Below are 19188 nucleotides of genomic sequence, written 5' to 3'. Positions count from 1 at the left end.
CATGAATTGTAATGTTTTATTCGCCAAGAAGAATGTGTCTTTCTATTTGAGTTTTGAGGCAAACTAAAAGTCTTACGTTTTGAAAACTTTTTTCTTTAAGTAATTAATCTTTCATGTGTTAAAAAAAAACTACAATTTTGAGTTCTGCCAACCTCAAACCTATAATTTTGAGTTTAATTTTCTTCAATTACATTTGGTTTAACCCAATTTTTCGCTCAGCAAAGTTTGTATCCGCATTAATATGACAGTTAATGTGAATTGCAGATGCACCTTGTTAATCAAGCTAGCTACCTAGAGCTAGTGTTACCTGGCAGCTAACTTAGCGTCTGCTATGCTAATGGTCAGGTTGCAGGTATAGGTGGGCGTGCATAGTGTTCCCGGGTTCTCAGTTCGATCTATCCCTTTCTCCTCCCGAGCACCACTCAAAATATGGTCACGTCTGGCATTTTGGCATTTTCTATCTTTACGGTAGCTACGTTCACGTATTTTGTACATTCCATGAGAATAAACAAGTAATGCTCACATGATTCATCAGGTCTGCTTGTTTGTTTCAATTCCATTTATTGATCCACTTATCAAGACATCAGCTCCTCCCATCAAGTCCCTTCCTGTAATTCTCAGCATTTATTGTCTAGACAGACAAATCTCAACAACATGACTGGCCAGTGGGAAGAAAAAGAAAAAATATATACGTTTGATTCCATCCACTGAAAAATCAAAGATGAAATAAATCAACACAGCTGGATTAGTACAGTAGACCTTTTCCTTGGCTAACGTTGGCAGCAGTGACAGACGAGTGCGTCATGAAGGTGACAGGTTATAATACCGCTATGAAATAATTACTCGACACTGATTCAAGTAAAGTCTCTGAGAGTAGACTGCGATAATCAAGCATACATTATAATGGAAGATGAAGCAAGTGAAGAACCAGGCTGTTTGGCTGTTGGGCTTAGTTGCCCCAGGTTGGTGTGTATAAAATACTGTACAATATTATTGCTGCTGGTTTTCTTGGTGATGGATGCTGACGAGCACTGCTTCAATGAAACCAGCGTACTGTACCTTTAAAAGTAGCATGGACAGTAACAGCAGCCTAATGATCATTGGTTTGGAGTTTTGCTCTTTTTTAGCACTTTTGTAACATCCCTCCGTCATTTAAAACCCACAGCTTGTCATACATTTGATCACTCTGTTATTATCATTATTATTCATCAGTCCACACAGTGAGTGTGTGTGAGGGTAAAAACAGGCTGGCCTCCCTCACACACCAATTCATTATTATTTGAGGAGTTGAACAGCCCCTCTCGCTCTCATGTTCAAGGCAAATATTAGAAATTAATACTTTATGTGTGCTATTGGCAGAAGGACAGAGGGAGGTGATCTTCTTCAATGTATCTGCAAGTGTGTGTGTGTGTGTGTGTGTGTGTGTGTGTGTGTGTGTGTATGTGTGTTGCCGACGTGACACCCATATCTGCAAATTCAGCCTCTTTGTTGATCTGTGGGCTCTTTCTCTCTTTGAGCCAACAAGTAAAAAAGTAAAAATAAAGAACAGTGCCTTGTTGTATACATGCATGCCACGTTAGGGCCATTAAAATTTGATTAAGCCACAGCAAGATACATAGTAGCAAAGAGCAAAACCAAGTCTGTTCTAAACAGAAAAAGTCCTGAGTTGCTGTTGGCTAGGTAAACCTTTGTGAGCAGTGATAAGGGTCAACACACTTTTAATTTAACCGTCTCTTTTTAAAAATGCTGATACATTTCAAACATTGGCAACTGCTTATCTGTATTGATCCCCCAAAAAAGAGCATCATGGCTTACTGGACGTTTCCCTTCATGTCTTGAATTAAAAGATAATTCTGGTTTATTATAACTTGGGTCTTGTTTCCATAGTTTTGGCCATTGTCACTTTGATAATGACATCATTCCGCACACTAAATCAATTGCTGTGTGCACATACAACTACAATAATTAAGCTAGGCCAATGTCGAATGTTGTGATTGATGCAACAATAGACAATGTTGTTTTCTCATCCAAATAAAAGCAGCTACTCATCAGTGCAATGTGTAAATGCAGTGCAGGAATACAGGAAATCGACATGCAAATTCTATGCATGACCACTATGCACATCAGGTCAGGCGCAAATTGTTCGCATTGCCATGATATATTTTCCACTCCAGCTTATATACCAATATGCACTTGTTAACTTCATATGTTGGTCATCAAAAAGGGCTAGCTACAAAAGTTAGCATTAGCATCACATTTGGGAAGCCGATAAGTCTCTGCATTATGTTGTTGACATCATCTTCATTATCATTTTCATCGTATCCCAGCTGCTGGGCGAGCTCAAGCAATATTATGTATTTTATTTGGATGTTGAGGTAGTCATCGCAGTATTTGTTGCACAATATCCGGTGTTGAGAAACCGAATAATTAAGGTATTCCTCCATTTTGGCAGCAAGCTAGATATGACCTATGACCTTGAGGTTTGAACTAAATTTTTCACGACTCAAAACTATATTTTCGCAGGCAGAAATCCACTGAAATCAAGTGGGTCGGACAATTTTTTTCCCCGCATACATTTTCGGTAGGCCCTATTTTTCAGGTGAAAATCTGTGATTGGTGTGACAGCTTTAAGTCTGGAGGTTCTCCTGGTAAACAAGTGGTTGAGGCACAAGCCCCCGATATCTAGTCCAAAATGTGACCTAAGTTGTTATAAACCGAATTATCCTTTAATCAACTGACATAATCAAATCCCAGTTGAGGACAGGTTAGTGGAGCGGAGGGTGGGTGGACACATGGAGGATGAAGGGGACAAGTGGAGGAGGTAAGAAAGGGAGCAGGTGGAGGATGAAGGCTAAAGTGCATTGTTATAATCTCCCAGTGAGCGTGCGGTGCGAGGCGGACATTTGAGTTTGTGTGTTAAAATGTTGTCGGAGCTCTGTTTTTCTGGGGGGCACTCAAAGTTCATGATGATGCTGCAGACTTTAGTCATGGTCCAGTTCATCGACAATGGGAGTGTTGTAACTATTAAACAGAGGCTGCATGAAGAGGCCCAGCGTCCCGACCACACACACGAACACAAAGATCCACAGGAAGAGACGGTCAATCACCATGGCAACGTACTTCCAGTCTTCAATTATCTGCAGAGAAAGGTTAGTTTTTAAAAGTTACCATTGTTCTGTTATAATATATTTAATCTTTTATTGAGGTGTACAAACTTATAATTCACTGATTCAAATCTGTTGACGGATTTGCTCTATGGATAGGCACTTTTTCTATTTTAACTTGTTTTTCAGCACTGAAGGCTATGCCACTGTTAGACTATTGAAAATGGATTTGTAAAGGTTAACAGGTTATGAACCTACATCCTGACAGTGACAACTATTAAACACATTCTCAAATTCTTCTTTAACCCTTTATTGGGATAAGAACCGTATTTGGTAACTTCAGCAGATATCCAAAATGGGCTCCCCATGCCTCTCCATGAGGTCGTAGAAATACATGGATTTCTCTCAGCCAATCAGCAAAGAGCATGCTACGTCACAGATAACGAAACCATGGCATCTGTCCAGTTATTACAATAATAATATAATTATCATCGTTATAACTCAATTGACCTTGATATGTAACAAAAAAATTTAACATTTTGAGAAAAGTCACAAGTCTTTTAATATCCTCCAAAACATTTTAGGGGTTGAAATGTTCAATTTCCAATTATTTCAATGAGTTCCCTATAAAGGGCTACAAAGCTAGGCTACATTGTATATGGCCATATGGTCAAATTTTCGATTTTGCCTGCTTTTGATTTCGATAAAATTGGAAGCTCACTTCAATCTATATACTGTATTTGCTGAAGAATATCAGTCAGGATGAAAGTTCTGGACGGATCAACAGATGAATATTGTTATCATATTGCCAAGCTGCTAGTGTGACTAAAAACAAGCCTTGAAAGCTTTCTTCGCATATTTAGACACACATGGACATGCAGATATACCTACCCCTTCATCATCATCCTCGCTCTTCATCTTCTCAGCGATGTAGCGAACCCCGTCCACGGCATCCTCCATGTCAACTTTGCATTTGAGTGTCATCCTCTTCCTGAACTCTGTGTTCTCTGACAAGTCGCTGATCTTCCAGCCGTATCGTTTGGCCGACTCCTCATTCACAAAGAAGGAAGAGGAGGAATCTGTCATTCCTGGACTTCCGGTCCCTCCGTCGGCTCCACGCAGCTTATGGTCGGAGTATGATCGCTGCTGGTGTTTTTTCCGGAACTTCTCGCGGATGTTGGAGCTACCGGGTCTCCGCATGAAGAGGAAAGAGGGGAGCTGGTACAGGAAGACACGCTTGACCCAAGGAGGCATCGTGTGCGTACTGGGGGACCGGTGGTGCACATTGAGCACGCAAACGCTGGTGACGATGGAGAAGGTGACCAGCACCATTGAAAACATTAGGTACTTTCCGATCAGAGGCACTGCTAAAGAAGTGGGTGGCACAATCTTTGAGATTAGGAGTAAAAACACAGTCAGGGCCAAGAGGACAGAGATGCAGAGAGTCATCTTCTCACCACAGTCTGACGGGAGGTAGAAAACCAGAATAGCCAGCGACGTGATCAGGACACAGGGAATGATCAGGTTGATGGTGTAGAAGAGAGGTTTTCTCTTGATAATAAAGTCATAGGTGATATCCAGGTACCTGATATCATTAGGGTCTTCGTTTTTACGTCCGGGAAGCGAAACAATATCCCACTCACCGCTGGGCTTGAAGTCGTCTCGTGAAGCGAAGTCACTGAGGAGGATGAGATCGATCTCCGTGTGGTCGTACGTCCAAGAGCGAAACTTGAGCGTGCAGTTCTGCTGGTCAAAAGGGAAATCACGGACTTCAATTTTGCAGGCCGACTTGTAGATAGCTGGTGGGAGCCAGGCCACCTCGCCGTTGTTGGAGACCACAGCATTGGAGTAGAAAGAGACTTCGTAGGTCCCATCAGCACTGAGGGGAGATAAAAATGTAGGAGGTAAGCAAAAGAAACAACAGATAACCTTCAGAACACACTGGAGGGATTAAATATTACATTTATCTTAGAAGAACTTTGGGTGATTGGAGGAAGTGGCAAGAAGAGGAAGTCTGGCATACTTGACTGTATTTATGCTGCTTTATAGATTGGTTTATTGTTACAATTACTTGAATATCAAATCTGAGGGTTAGGGTGATACATGAATTTTAAATTGTTGTTTAATAAAGAGGTGGAGGAAGCTGGTAGTTGAACCAATGATGAGGAAGGACCAATGGAGCAGCCAATCACCTAATGCAAGTGTGACTTAGGGCACTTTCAAAACCCAATTCTGTTTGGTTAGACCGAATCAGAGTGAAATTGATACTTTTGGTTCATTTTGTATTTAGTTTGGTTTGCGTTCACAATGCAGAAATGTAAGCAGACCAACAACAACAAAAAAAAAGATTTTCAGGCTCCATATACTAGCAGTGGAAAATGTAAACATGGAGAAAAACAAGGCAATGTGGTGCCAAACAGAAATATTAGAGTACTGATCTATCGTTCGCACAAATCTTTTCTCCTCCAGTTGATCTTTTTTTTTGATAAATGTCATTGTTTTGGGGACTTTATTTCCCTTTTTGTGTTATTTGGCCCAGATGTCAAGCAAACATCGGACTTCAGCAGAAGTCCAAGTCAGTCCTCTCCCAGTCATGTTGCGCCTGTCGCTCTGTGTACATCTTACTAAATGCACCAGATTACAATTGGAGCGTTCACAAGCGACCAAACACATCTCAACAAGGATTTCACTGCAGCAGAGCTCGATTGAAATGGACTAAACTTTTGGTTGTGAAAGCTCCCTTAAGTGCTTCGCCATAAGGCTCCATCATGCCGTTAACTGAAAGGATCTTCAGCTTCACTTTATGAGAACCACTCTGCTGCTTCACTGGTTCAAATCTATGAAATCATCTGTTGAATCCATTACAGCTTGAGCTACAGTAGCTCACAATATTAGTGCTACTGAGTTAACAACAGAAAGTGTCATCAAGAGGCTAAAAGTTTTCTTGAATAAGAATGTTTTCTGTGGTGACTGATGGCGTGTTGAGATAATTTCATGACTGTTACCGTGTTTCTGCAGAGGTGACACATGCAACAGTTATGTGTGCTGAAAGTTGAAGAATGTGTGATCATCATCTCAAGGGAGGAGCTCAAACTGGCACACGTCCCAGCAACATGCCAACAACTGCCCCCTCCCCTCACCTCAAATCTGCTGAGACTGACTTTTTTCCATGGCTGAAGGTGATGCATTATAGATAAGTGGCCTATCAATTATAAAGTAGGTCAGGAATCCAACCATCACACTCGGTCTCTAATGCTTTGGGCCCTGCTGTGAATATGCAGACTAATTAAAAATGCAGAGGCCCCACCTGCCTACATCAACTCCGGGTCCCTCACACTTGGCCGGAGAACTCAACCTGAAGTCGTAAAGCAGTGCTGATCATCTCCTATCGTTTTGCCTCTTAAGCCATTATGCTCTTTATGTGGTCTTTAGCTGACCAGCAATCTGTGTTCATCAAAGTTTAATGCTTACCAGTCCTGTATGAACTGCGGGGTCACACTGCTGACCAGAACACAGAGGCTACACAGCCACACAGCTGTGAGCCTGTTGAACCGTCTCAGTCTCAGGTTTAGTCTTGACTTTAGATACAACTGTTAATAAATAATAAAACCACCAGGTCCATTTGATATATGCTCTGGAGCTTTTGATTGTATACCACACGGCCTATATTTGTATATGGAGTTTACTGAGTTTCACTGTGTTTTTCAGATTAAGGGCTTCATACAGCACCCTGAGAGGCAACTATGAAAAATAAATCTTGTGATCTATTTTCTTAATCTGGTTTCAATAAGTGGGGAAAAGCCTTTTGCCAGGATAATTCAAGTTTTTCGCAGGTGTTTTTTTTCCCCGTCAGGATCATTTGTTGTGGTTTGTTGTTGGACTGAAGGCATTCATGTTTTCCTCTAGGTGAGTTTTAATTAAAAAATAAATGTATAACCAAAACAAAGACATGACAGTAATGTTACGTAATATATATATATATATATACACCTTTGTGTTTAGAGTGCATGAACAAATAAAACTCAACTGTGAATAAACATAAATACTTTTAGTCCTATTTTTATCATGGGGTCGTGGTGCACTTCCTCCTCTTGTGGCCAAAATGAGTATTACAATAACATATCTAGAAAGATTATCCTGACAGAATAAAATAAATAAATATAAATCATCTGCCACCATTAAGGAACTTAAAAGATGTATTCTGGTTAAACCTATTTTTAGACAACCCAGCAAGAACCTATATTAACAACATTTTTATGATAAAGGTAAATGTTTTATAAGAAACCAGCCGACGGGGAAAGACCCAGGTGTTGACCTATATGAGTGCGTGAGTGAGGTCCAAAAGGCGTCTTGTCTGTCAGCTAACACTTCACTGGATAGAGGCAGTGGGTCTAATTTCTCCTTGAATTAACTTATTACAGCATCAACCTTCTCATGTATTGATTTTGCCTTGGAGGCATTTTATACAGCTGCAAGACGATTTTGAAATGTGCGCCCAAAGTGAAAAGGTTCTCACCTCAGGGTTTCGTGCAGCCCTGCTCAATGTTCAAAAACACATAATGTACGGGTTTGTTGTCGCATCATAGTTCACTTATAATGACTGTGTGAGGCTATGGTTCGTATATATTATTATACATATTGTGAAATGCAGCTGAACCATGTTCCTACCTCTAATACAGCCCACAGGAGCGTTTCATAAATTAGCGCCCCTTACTGGTGGCAGTTGATCAACATCTTCTTATACCTAAATGTAACGTCTCCCTTTTAAACACATGGTTAATGTTGGGAAATAGTTGCAGTTTTGTTGGGTTTAGGCAACAGAACTACTTGGTTAGGGTTAGGAAAAGTCATTTAAGTAGCATTTGTTACGCTACTTGAATTAAAAACGTAAGTTAATCTACGTGACATAAGTATGTTATGTACGTTATGAAAGTTAAGTATGTTACCTGGCTTAAAATACACTGACTTTTGGTTTCATGTGGGTTTCAAACAGTGCACTCGTGGGTCTAAGTCCAGTGTTTGCTTGACTTGTCAACCCTCGTAGGACTTTCTCACTCTTTATACTTCATCACCTGACTTCCTTCGTTGCTGCTGTCATAATGACTACGGCCACAGGAGGGCACTGTCTTATAATAAACTTAAATATGGGTCATAACAAGCTGCTTTACAAATTACCTTTCAGGACAGTTTTTGAGGGAGGACAGTCTTGTTTTTTCTCAAACGTGACATGTGATTATTTCATATGGACATCAAAGGTGTGACAAAAGACACCATTGTCTAATCTGCAGATTTTGTAACTTTAATATGTCCCTGTGTCTTTCGCTGCAAAACCGGTAATCTCTCATCCCTTAAAAGATCACTCATCATCATGAGGGTGTCTAGACAGTGATAACAAAACATTTTGGTTGCATTCATTATCCTAAAAAAGGATTTTAAAAAAGGCGAGATAAGAGGATAGAAGAAATAAGAGGATATGGAAAAGCATTTTAGGAAAATGGGGCTTCAGAATAAAGTTGTTCATTGTTTGTGTTTGTTCCTCTTTTAATCACTTTACACACACACACACACACACACACACACACACACACACACACACACACACACACACACACACACACACATTCTGTCTTTCACAGGTCAGACGTACTTGTTGTAGAGGACTATGTCCGGCAGCCAGATGTGTTGTGACGGGAGCCGGATTTTCTTGATTCCCTCGTACTCTTCAGGGTCCCACATTAATCTGTAGTCATTCCATACCTGATGAAGAAGAGCACACGCACACACTCACACAAGTATAGAAACACAAAAAATGCATTTGGACACAATCACAAAAAATGAGAACAAGAGGACAAGTGGGGACACAAACCTGACTGAGCCAACAGTTGGTGGTCATGATCTGCTCCCTCTCGTTCTGAAACACAGACAGGGAGACAGTTCGTGGATGGCTGAACTCATCCTCACAGCATAATCTCCACCATGTGTTTTCTTAAATGAACTTAAATAAGCAGGACACCCCTCTATAATAACAGCATCTGTGTCGATATGGACAGAGTGTGTGTTTCCTCACCACGTTGATCAGCTGGGCCAGAGACACCTGGATGTAAATGGTGACCTGCTGGCTGTTGTTGACAGCTGGTCTGATCAGCTTGTTGTAGCGCTCTGGAGACAACAGGTGACTCACCAGCCGCTCCTCCACCTCCGCACACATGGCAGCTGCACACACATACACAAACACAGAAAAGAAACAGGGTTGAATAGCAAGTATGTTCATTATACGTGGCCAACCAAGACGCAAGTGATCGAACAGTCTGCAGGTTGGAATGAAAACACACTGTTTGGCCACAACTGTAAAATACGTATCATGCATTCTGGAAAATGATTGTAGTGTCCATCTACAGGTGTATTTGATATTCAATTCTGCACATTTTAACCAAAGCAAAAGAGTATTTATTCCATAAGCATTAAACAACAGCATATCCCATATCTCTTCCGCACACTGTCTGAGCCTCATGGGAGCTATTCCAACTTTTCTATTTCATGAGGCTAAAATATCCTCTGGTTGTTATGTAATCTTCCCTACACCTTGCCAAAAATGTCAAACAACAACCCTGCACAACTGCCTTAAATGACTTCCCTAATGTCCTCATCTCAGTGGAGTGAGTAGTGAGATGAAATCAGGTTAACATGGTGTGTTGCCTCACACTGAATAATGTGTGTGCGTTAAAAAATCGGGTGTGGTGACCTGACACCTGGGGCCACATGTAGTGGGGGATCTGATCTGCTTGATGTTGCAGATGTATGTAGGAAGAAGTCAGAGTGGCTGCTTATAAACCTTGAATATGATGCGACCTTGAGTTGAACTTTCCAGCTCTGCAGCCGGATGGGATGAATCATTTCTGAAGGAGTTTTGACGTAGTGAACAGGTTAGAGTGGCTCTGATGTAAAAGAAGAAAAAAAGTTGCACAATAACATAGTCGGCCCCTTCTAAATGGATAAGGTCAAGAGCACAACAGAGAAGAAAGTTGGTGCAGTTAAGCATTTCTTTCATTGACCTTTAAGACCTCAAATAAGTTTTCAGAGTCCTTGAAGAAATGAATTAACTACAAAAATCCTGGTTTTATTCACAGACAGCTCCCTGATCCTGATCCTCCTGTGCTGACTCTCTGACTATCAGCATACTTGAACAGGATCACAATGAGAAAACCCACACTAACACACACACACAAACAAACACACACGCACGCACACACACGCATGCACGCACACGCATGCACATACACACACGGAGCAGTAGTTGGTGAAGCGATGTATAAATCTCGTGCTGTTGGGTTTCACCAATTAGGTCCTCGGATGTAATGAGTGTGTAATGAGAGTAATGTGATGTGTGCGCGTGTGTGTGTCTGTAATCTGTTGGTGAGATCACGGACATGATGACACGGTGTATTCAGTGACAGTCCAACACAGAGAAACAGACATATAGAACAATCTGTATCTACCTTCTTCCCCAGGCATTTGATCCTATATTTTGCATACATTGCATGTTAACAATGCATGCAATCTGCAGTCTAAGTGATTTCACCCGTTTAATCAACAAGGAACAATGTTTGACAGGGTCGCAGGGCTTCATTGATAGTGGGTGGTTTGAAAAACAGACGTTGCCAGAGTTTCGTACATTTTAAACTTGTTTTGGCTCCTCTTTTCACCTCAAATGTTCCATTAGCACAGCCTGTGAACCTAAATTACACCTTTTTACCTCTCTGTATCTGCATGTCTGCTGTCCCTCTGCTGAAAATATAAAATATAAACAGGTTTTCTCCTGTGCTCCCATACAAGCAAATAGGCACTCTCTGTCACAAATGCTTTCATTTAAAAGCCTTTTCTCTTGTACCTGTTCTTTCCTCTTTTCTTTTATCTGTTTTCATGTGCCATGTTTTCTGGAAGGCTTCTGTGACCGCCTTGTGTGTGCCGCAGAAATAAACTTTGCTTGACATGACTGCTGGCTATGGCTTTCCTTCTTACAGGACAATAAAAACTGGAGGGTGACAAGAAAAGAGAGAGCGGTGGATTACATAAGAGGTCAATGCTGTGGATATCTCAGCCCAAAGCAGCATTAGACTCCATCTTCAAAAAGCACTTAAAGTGTGATAATTAGGATTAATTTTAACCAGAACAGTAACTAATCTCGATAAGTATGGAGGTTTTGTCTGGACCTTTAAAGTCAGATGAGCACTGTGGTAATAATATCTGGCAGATTATAGCATGAAGATACATCCAACAGTATGTGGGTTTCTTTAACCTTTGCCTCCTCTTTTGCCCCTTTGGTTGAGTTTCCACCAGGAAGTTGCAGGTAATTTTAGTCCAGGGGCAACTCAAAGGTTTCTTCACCCCATTGGCTGAAGATGGTCGCAAGGGTAAACACCCTCTGCAGCCTGCAGTCCACTTTACCCACCCTTTTTAAAAAAAAAAACACGTTGAAAAGAAAATAAACCTTAGGTTATGTCTCACTGCGATGACATTTACTGTTGCAGTAGCAGCAAAGCCTAGCTTTAATGTTGTTAAACAGTGAGTCTTAAAATTGTCCTAAATCAATACTGGAGTGATAGTACAATGGCCCAGGAACTAAATTAAGATTCTGGTCCCTTTAGTCGAAACACAATGAGCTCCTCAAAAGGTTCCAAGTTGCTGTAAAAAGTTTCTCCGTTTAGAAAAGGGCCGTTTGAGCGCCTGCCTGGCTTTGATCATGGAGCCAGTAAATATTTGTGTCCACACCTTGCTTTACTAAGTTGTTACAAATATCAGTAACAAGTCCAGTCAACTCAGTTTTATCTAAAACTAAGCCAGATGTAACAGATCCAAACAGGATACGACTCTCTGTCCTTAAATTTTAAATTCAGATAAAAAGATCCCAAAGAACAAAAGAAAAGACACAGAGCAACAGTTGACATGTCGTTTGTACAGAATACACAACAAAGAAAATATTGAAAATAAAAATGGAATATTCTTCAGATACTTTAGAATTGGGATGATACAACAATTATCTCTTTTCAGTCTCTATAACATTTATTAAGCAACCAAGCCTCACACAGGTGCACTTGCTTTAGAGTCTAGAGACTAGTTTTAGAGACCTATTTTTGGAAACTACCATTCAAGATTCAGAAGACAGATGAGTCAGCAAGTGTCCTGTCAGGTGTGGGGAGAGTTTGTGTCGTAGAGAAGCATAAAAACTCTCAGTCTTCGGTTATGTAGCCGACTTCAAGTGACATCTGTCGTGACCACAGCAAACTCAGAGGAAACTGAGGTCTGCCTATGTCATCGCAAAGCAAACTCACCCAGAAAAAACAAAAACTGATGAAAAAATAATACATTTTGGAGTTCAGCTGATTCTAAGACCTCTGCTATTGGATAATTGTATAACTTTGGCAGTGGTTTACATCATCTAGCTGCCTTGAATAGTGCACAGTTTGACAGTATCCTAGCTTAGCATATGATAGCTGTATAGCCGGGTTTGATTTCAGCTACAAAAGCACAAAATTCTCAAAAGATAGTGTCGCAGTCAACCATTCAGACTGAAGCAGCTGTGCAAACATGTTTGAACTGACATCAGCAATAAACTTGAGTCCAAACATCTCAAAACTGTGCAGTTGGCAGCTTTAGACAACTATGAATATTGTTTATTTTGGCACTTTGCCTGCACTGGTTTTCAGCAATTCTGCCAGCTGTCATATCAATATATATCCAAGATAAAAAATGCTTTCTGAGGCACATCAGAAAGAAGAGAAGAGACACTGAGCTTTAAAAGGCAGGTGCAGGAAAGAGACATGGTGTATATTCTACACTTGGTCAGTCCACGTTAACGTCCAGCAGGCTTCCTTCTGAAGAGAAGACGTGTCCGACATCTGAGCAACTATGACATGACACTAAACCTCGAGGGTAAGTGTCTTCAGAGAGCTCTGAAACCCAACGCTCTGTCTGTCAGGATTAGACAGACAGAAGAGGCGGAGGCACTTGAGAGGAGAACACACACACAATAAACAACAAACAACAGTAAGAAGTGTAGGACAAAACAATCCACAGCTTAGCATAATCATCTGATAAAAATGAAAACGGATCATGGCGTATTATAGCCATGATTCATGGGAAATCCCAGTGATTCATAAGTTTGTTTAATGGGATCACAGCCTGGCAACAACTCATTGTTGCACTAAGGGTGCAAACTGCTGCATAATGGCACATGTGTTCCTTAATTAAAATAAACTGGTTTTATTTTGGCACCCTGGGAGTTGAGAGCACACTTTCTATAAATCCTGTTAGTCCAGCTCTTTGTTTCAGCTTTATTTATCATTGTGCTTTGGTTAATTGGATTAAAGCCTCAATAAAAAGCAGGAGCTGCTGAACTGCCAAGCAGTGACAGACATCTGGCCACAAAATGTGCAGAATTGTTGTTAAGTATGTTATTGAACCATTATATTTGCTACAAAAAAGTAAATGCTGGAAAACTATTCTACCATTAAGCTTTGAGTGATTGCAGACATTAAGTGTATTTTACTCGTCATAAGGAGTACTACTCAGACTTTGACAACATTTGTATAGTGTCTGCAGCAGTGCACACAGAAATAGAAACCCTGATGACATTTATGACCTGCAGAAAGCCTGCGTTACTACTGGGCTAATGGAGTTTGAAAGACACTGGCATTTATGAGGCAGGCAGAGTCAAAACAGAAATAACAATATTGGTTGAATCATGCAAAATGTAGGAACCACTGTTGAGCATCAGGGAGTAAAAACAGGAAACATCAGCCGCTGTTGCCTTCTTTTGTTCTCCCCTTTCTCTATTAATGTGTGATAATAAATCATTGGAGTGTCCCTATATCAGCACATGGGATTGTTTGGTTGGTTGATTTTATTTAGAAAAACTGAGGCACATAATTTGTTTAGAATTCAAACTAATCTAAAGCAGTGTGGTATTCGTTGTTATCTCTATAAACTGAAATCTGAGTAAATAAATGTTTCGGCATTGGAAGCATTTTGGTTTCCATTTGTAGTCCGAGTATTTTTGACCGATCAAGTAACTAGATGGGCAGAGAACAAAAAAAGGATTGCAGATGCAATCTTGGAACTCATAGGCCATCGTCTGACAACAATTTAGCTTTTATGGCTATTTTAAAATGTATTTACATTCATATGCAGAGAAACAATCCCTTTGTAGACTTTGTCTCCAAACTCCAACACCATTCTCGCATCTCAAGTTGCTAATCAGACTGTAAACAGTGACCAGTGCACAGAAGAGGAAGTCTTGGCCCGGGTATCGACTGGCTACACTGGAATCCCAGCAATACTGGCCCATGTCCCCAGAGGCTAAATCGCCATCAGACTGATATCCAGTAGGTTCCATGACTGGTCTTCGTTGTAGCAGCTTCGGCCTTTGCTTTTCTCTGGCTGCTCGCTGATTTCTGTCATATCGCCTTAAAACGGAAAAGAAGTTGGCATAAAGCACAAAAAAACACTAAACTGTGAAAGAGAAATGACTTCATCTGACCGTAAGAAAAGACTGACGAACAAGCGCAGTATGGGCTGTAGATGAGTCTTAAATCAGATGTGTATGAGGTCCCTATAAGTACAGACAGAGCATTAGGGAGTCTACCAGCAGGTCCCATCACACATGTATGCACACACACTCTCCTGTCTGCCTCACTGCACTCTCCACACCTTAATAATTCATCGCCGCTAAAATAAAAATGCCATCATCTCACAAGCGGAGACTCAACCACAATCAGACAAGATTTTTCTCAGAATCTTTCTAAACCCGATTGAATCAACACACAGGCTCCATCACAACATACAGAACGGGAGAATCGTAACAAAGAAACGTTGGGACACACTGCTGCCTTGCTGCTGTGTTTGGATGATGCAGATGGATGGGCAGGCTGTACGGATCTGTCTGGTGTACGGAGAGAAAAAGCATCCAAATTCTGCATCTCTATGTTCTTTTTTAGGGTAGTGAATTATTCAGTGCTTTGCCATCTGGGGTGGCCTTTCTGAGGCCAAAACAATTTAGGATTCATCTGTCTTTGGCTTTGCTCAGTACACTGCTCGTATCAGGTGTGTTACAAAAGACATTCACGTGCCACTCATATGCATCCACAGACACATGGTCAAGTTCAAGCACGATGTTTTACATTGCTCGCAGTGTATCTACTGCCTGAGAGATTTTTCTTTAGCATCTCGAGGGATTTCTATTGCTTGTTTGCTCTCGAAATGTTTATCATCACCCCATCTGCGAGGATTAAACCAACTACTAAAGAGTGTAGAAAAGAGACAACGGCAGCAGAAAAGTGTCTTTCTTCTGTCTTTGTTCTCCTTGAGTGTTCTTCTCACATGCAACCACTGCTTAGGTTTCTTCTAAATGCATCTGATGCAGCTCTCTGTGGCTTGAAAACCACACACACTCCTTTTTCCTCATTCAAAGAGCAACATCCAAACAAGTGTGCCAAGGCAATGACTAATAGTTTACTATGAAGTGTTGACTCACTGACGTCAAGCCCTCTTGACACAAAACACATCTGCAGTTATGAGAAAGCAGTTTTTAAAGGTGCAGCATGCCTTTCTGGAGACAGATTTGTTTTTTTTAAAATCTAATTTAACCTTGTTTTCTGGGAATATTCCCTCTGAGATTCAGAATATCTTAAACAAGGGAGTCCTGGTCAAGGAAGATAGCTTAATGTTCAAGTAAAATGTGTTAAGACTCAGCGATAAATTATCCATCTCCAGAATTGCACACTGCTCCTTTAAAGTCGTGAGAAACAACAGCCTTAGGACAAAACTTAGAGCTGCAGATTTCTGCCCATCCACATGTAAAGCTTCACCCGAGGGCGACGGAAAAGCAGAGTCAGGAATGTCACACACAGATAGCGTGAGATTCCCCCTTTTGCACTCCTCTGGATTTAACGAGCAAAACATCTAATCAAGTGAAGCTGTTGCACACGTTGGCACATTTACTTGCAGCTGATACTGAGAGAGACAGAGGAGTGCGTGATGAGGAACTCAATGTGTCATATGAGTTACAGCATAAGCGAAGGAGAGGGAACAAATATGACATGAAAAAAAGAAAGAAGCCGTTTTACTGTAGCAGCCAGGGTGAAGTTTGATCAGAGGGACAGACCCACAGTCATGTAACGCCTCAGCTGCAGACAGAGTGCAGGTGATGGTGAAAGAGTCAGAGAAAAGAGACAGAGGTACATCTGTTCGACAAAAACGTGGGATAAAGAGGTCAAAGAAAGGTAAAGTGACGGGGTGCATGGAAGGGGGTGCAATCAGAAGATTTATGAAACATCATAAATGCAGGATTTGCACAAGAGCCATACTTGATAACTAAGCTGAAATTTTAGCGCACTTATAGTACTGAAGATACTGAAGATTCAAGATTTAGATGCATAACTAAATATAGAACTGAACTGGGTAAAGTTAAAGCTAAAAGTGAATAATAAGAGTAATCATACATTTATTATATATAACAAAAAAAACTGAGAAATGTATGTCTGTAACTGTGTCACATTGCAACATTGTGATCAAATAATCAAATATATAAATGAAAATAGGTTAAGCTTTACTAAAAAAAACAGGAAAAAAAGTTATTAGCTCTTGAAGTAACATATATATATATATATATATATATATATATATATATATATATATATATATACAAATAGGCAAGAACTTCGTCCATCCATCCATCCATCTATCTGCACTGAGTGAATCAGAGGAAGCAGACACAATGGGTAGTGGGTTTTTACCCTGTTGATCGCTGCAGCAGATCATGCACTGACACGTTGAGATCCCATTTCAGCACTCCTGAATGGGGTCTCCCCCCTCAGTACCTGATTCAGGACCATGGACAGCTCCTTATATGTTGTTTCAATGGATAGAAACAAAAGAGAAAATGGTAAATGGGGTGCACTTATATAGCGCTTTTATCCAAAGTGCTTTACACTACACTCTACGCACATTCACCCATTCACACACACATTCATACTGATGGCCGAGGCTACCAGGGCACACTGGTGCCACCTGCCACCATTGGGAATTCATTCACACACTGATGAACGCAGCATCGGGAGCAATTTGGGGTTCAGCATCTTGCTCAAGGATACTTCGTCATGTAGGCTGCCATGGTCGGGGATCGAACCTTCCGATCAGAAGACGACCCACTCTACTAACTGAGCCACAGCCACCCCAAAAAATTCCTCTATTGCACATAATCTGATAGAGGTGCAATAAATTAAGGAGCTCTGTAAAGAGGCAATCCATTAGGGTCCCTGTTATTACCATCAGAGGGCCTTGGCACACACTGCAGGCCATTAGGCACAGTGAGGGCCACAGAATACCATTATGAGATATCATCAAGTAGATTTGTGTCCGCAATTAGAGCCACATCATCCAGCTGAGGAGAGGAATGTGTGCACAAGAGATGCACCCTTCTCCATCATCACCCCCTCGCTCCTGTTAAGCAATTCCATTATGACTCCGTGGGTTTGTTGTGTAAAAGAGGAGCAAGTTAGTTAATTGAGGCGTGCTGTAAAATCACGTGCTAAACTGTCTGACGCAGGGAAATGCCACTATTTTTCCCACCGGCCTGCTTTCCGGTATCACGTGTTTGTCTGCAAAATAAAGCTGTGGTTTAAACATTTGTACAAAATAAAAATAAAAAACTTACAGAAAGCATTACGTTTTAGCCTATTGATGCGGAGTTGTGGCATTTAAGCCATAAAGCATGTGGCATTAAATCAAATTCCTACCATTCATAACACTTCCCGGAGTTATTATATTAATCGGCATGCATGAAGCCCAGAGAGAGAGAGAGATATATTTTACAATGGACAGCCTGAGACTGTGAGCCCCATAGGCAAAGTAGAAGCCCCCCTTGTCCCGTCCCGTTGCGGGAGGATTTAAAAGGATTACTCACTTGCCACGGTGAGAACCAGGAGAACCAGCGCTGCTTTCACCGGGGCTGCCATCGCTTCCTCCCCTCCAGTGCGACACACACGCGGAAAACTTACAGATTGAGAGAGTCACTCGCGTAGCTTTTCTCCTTTTTGTATGCCCCCGATGTGAAGTTAGTAAAAGAGTGAAGCACAAAGAGAGAAAGAAAGGCTGGATTTATAGCGGTTTCATTGCGAGGGATTCCGGTGGCTGAGGCTCGGAGGCATGGAGAGCAGCACTGACTGCTGTCCGAGGCTGGATGCTTTCTGCCAGAGCGCACCGACTCCACCGCTGGTCCTGGAGCTGTGATTGCGCGCAGCGGAAACCGGCCGTAGAGAACAGAGTCCCCGATTAATTCTTTTTGAGCGATGCAAACAATGTTTTTCCTCGGGAATATGGGTCAGGAGCTAGTGGGGATACGCCAATCCTGTTATCACCGAAGCGGCCATTCTTCAGATAAAAGATTTAAGCGTCCCGGTCCCTCACATCGCCCTGCCCGCCCTGTGCGCTCCCCTGTCGGGCGTCAGTTTCACTCTCTGCCGTCTTGATCGACACAGTGTGACATGACAACAAACAGGAAGCGATAGCAGTCAGAAATCCTCCCTAGGGAAAACATTAAACGCCCAGCAGCCACTGAAACCAACCGTATCTTCTCCAATCAAAGGAGAAATCCCCTCATTGAAAATGTACTTTAATTAAAACACTTTAAGAAGCTCAGCAGGGAGCAGCTACATGAAGCGTTTTTTGTTGTTGAGCTGTGGCAAAAAAAACAAAACAAAACACACAAAAAACTACAAAAAGAAAACTTTATCTCTTCAAATTCTGCACTCTGTTAGCTGGTGAGAATATAAAGCCATTAAACCCAAACACTGGAGTTGTATAGAAGTAGGTCTTTGACAGCAAGTCAGTTTTTATCTGCATTAAGCACATTGTGCTTTAGTTGTTTGTGCCCTCACTGAGGCTGGGAGGAGGAAGGGAATGACAGCTCATGTAGGAAGCACGAGGACCTTTAGGTGTTGGCAGCTTGTCATTTAAAGTCATTTGAATCTGATGTTTTATTGATCCCCATGGGGAAATTGCCCACTGTGATTCCTCCCTGTTACAACCA

The 19188-nt window shown here is 41.4% G+C and overlaps 1 protein-coding gene across 1 annotated transcript; it reads right to left on the bottom strand.

Annotated features, from left to right (window-relative positions):
- Window positions 1-2910: 2910 nt before the first annotated feature.
- LOC131981701 (neuronal acetylcholine receptor subunit beta-2-like) lies at window positions 2911-18192 on the bottom strand. The gene is made up of 6 exons (XM_059346116.1): window positions 18064-18192; window positions 9172-9317; window positions 8971-9015; window positions 8752-8861; window positions 3996-4983; window positions 2911-3137 (listed from the first exon to the last, which is right to left on the bottom strand). The coding sequence occupies exons 1-6, from the start codon at window positions 18113-18115 to the stop codon at window positions 2982-2984; spliced, it is 1497 nt and encodes a 498-aa protein (XP_059202099.1). The 5' UTR covers window positions 18116-18192; the 3' UTR covers window positions 2911-2981.
- Between the last annotated feature and the right edge of the window lie 996 nt (window positions 18193-19188).

This window comes from Centropristis striata, chromosome 12 (assembly GCF_030273125.1).
Source record: "Centropristis striata isolate RG_2023a ecotype Rhode Island chromosome 12, C.striata_1.0, whole genome shotgun sequence".
NCBI lineage: Eukaryota > Metazoa > Chordata > Actinopteri > Perciformes > Serranidae > Centropristis > Centropristis striata.
The sequence above is the reverse complement of the archived record's forward strand: the minus strand, read 5'-3'. Positions and strand labels throughout refer to the sequence as shown.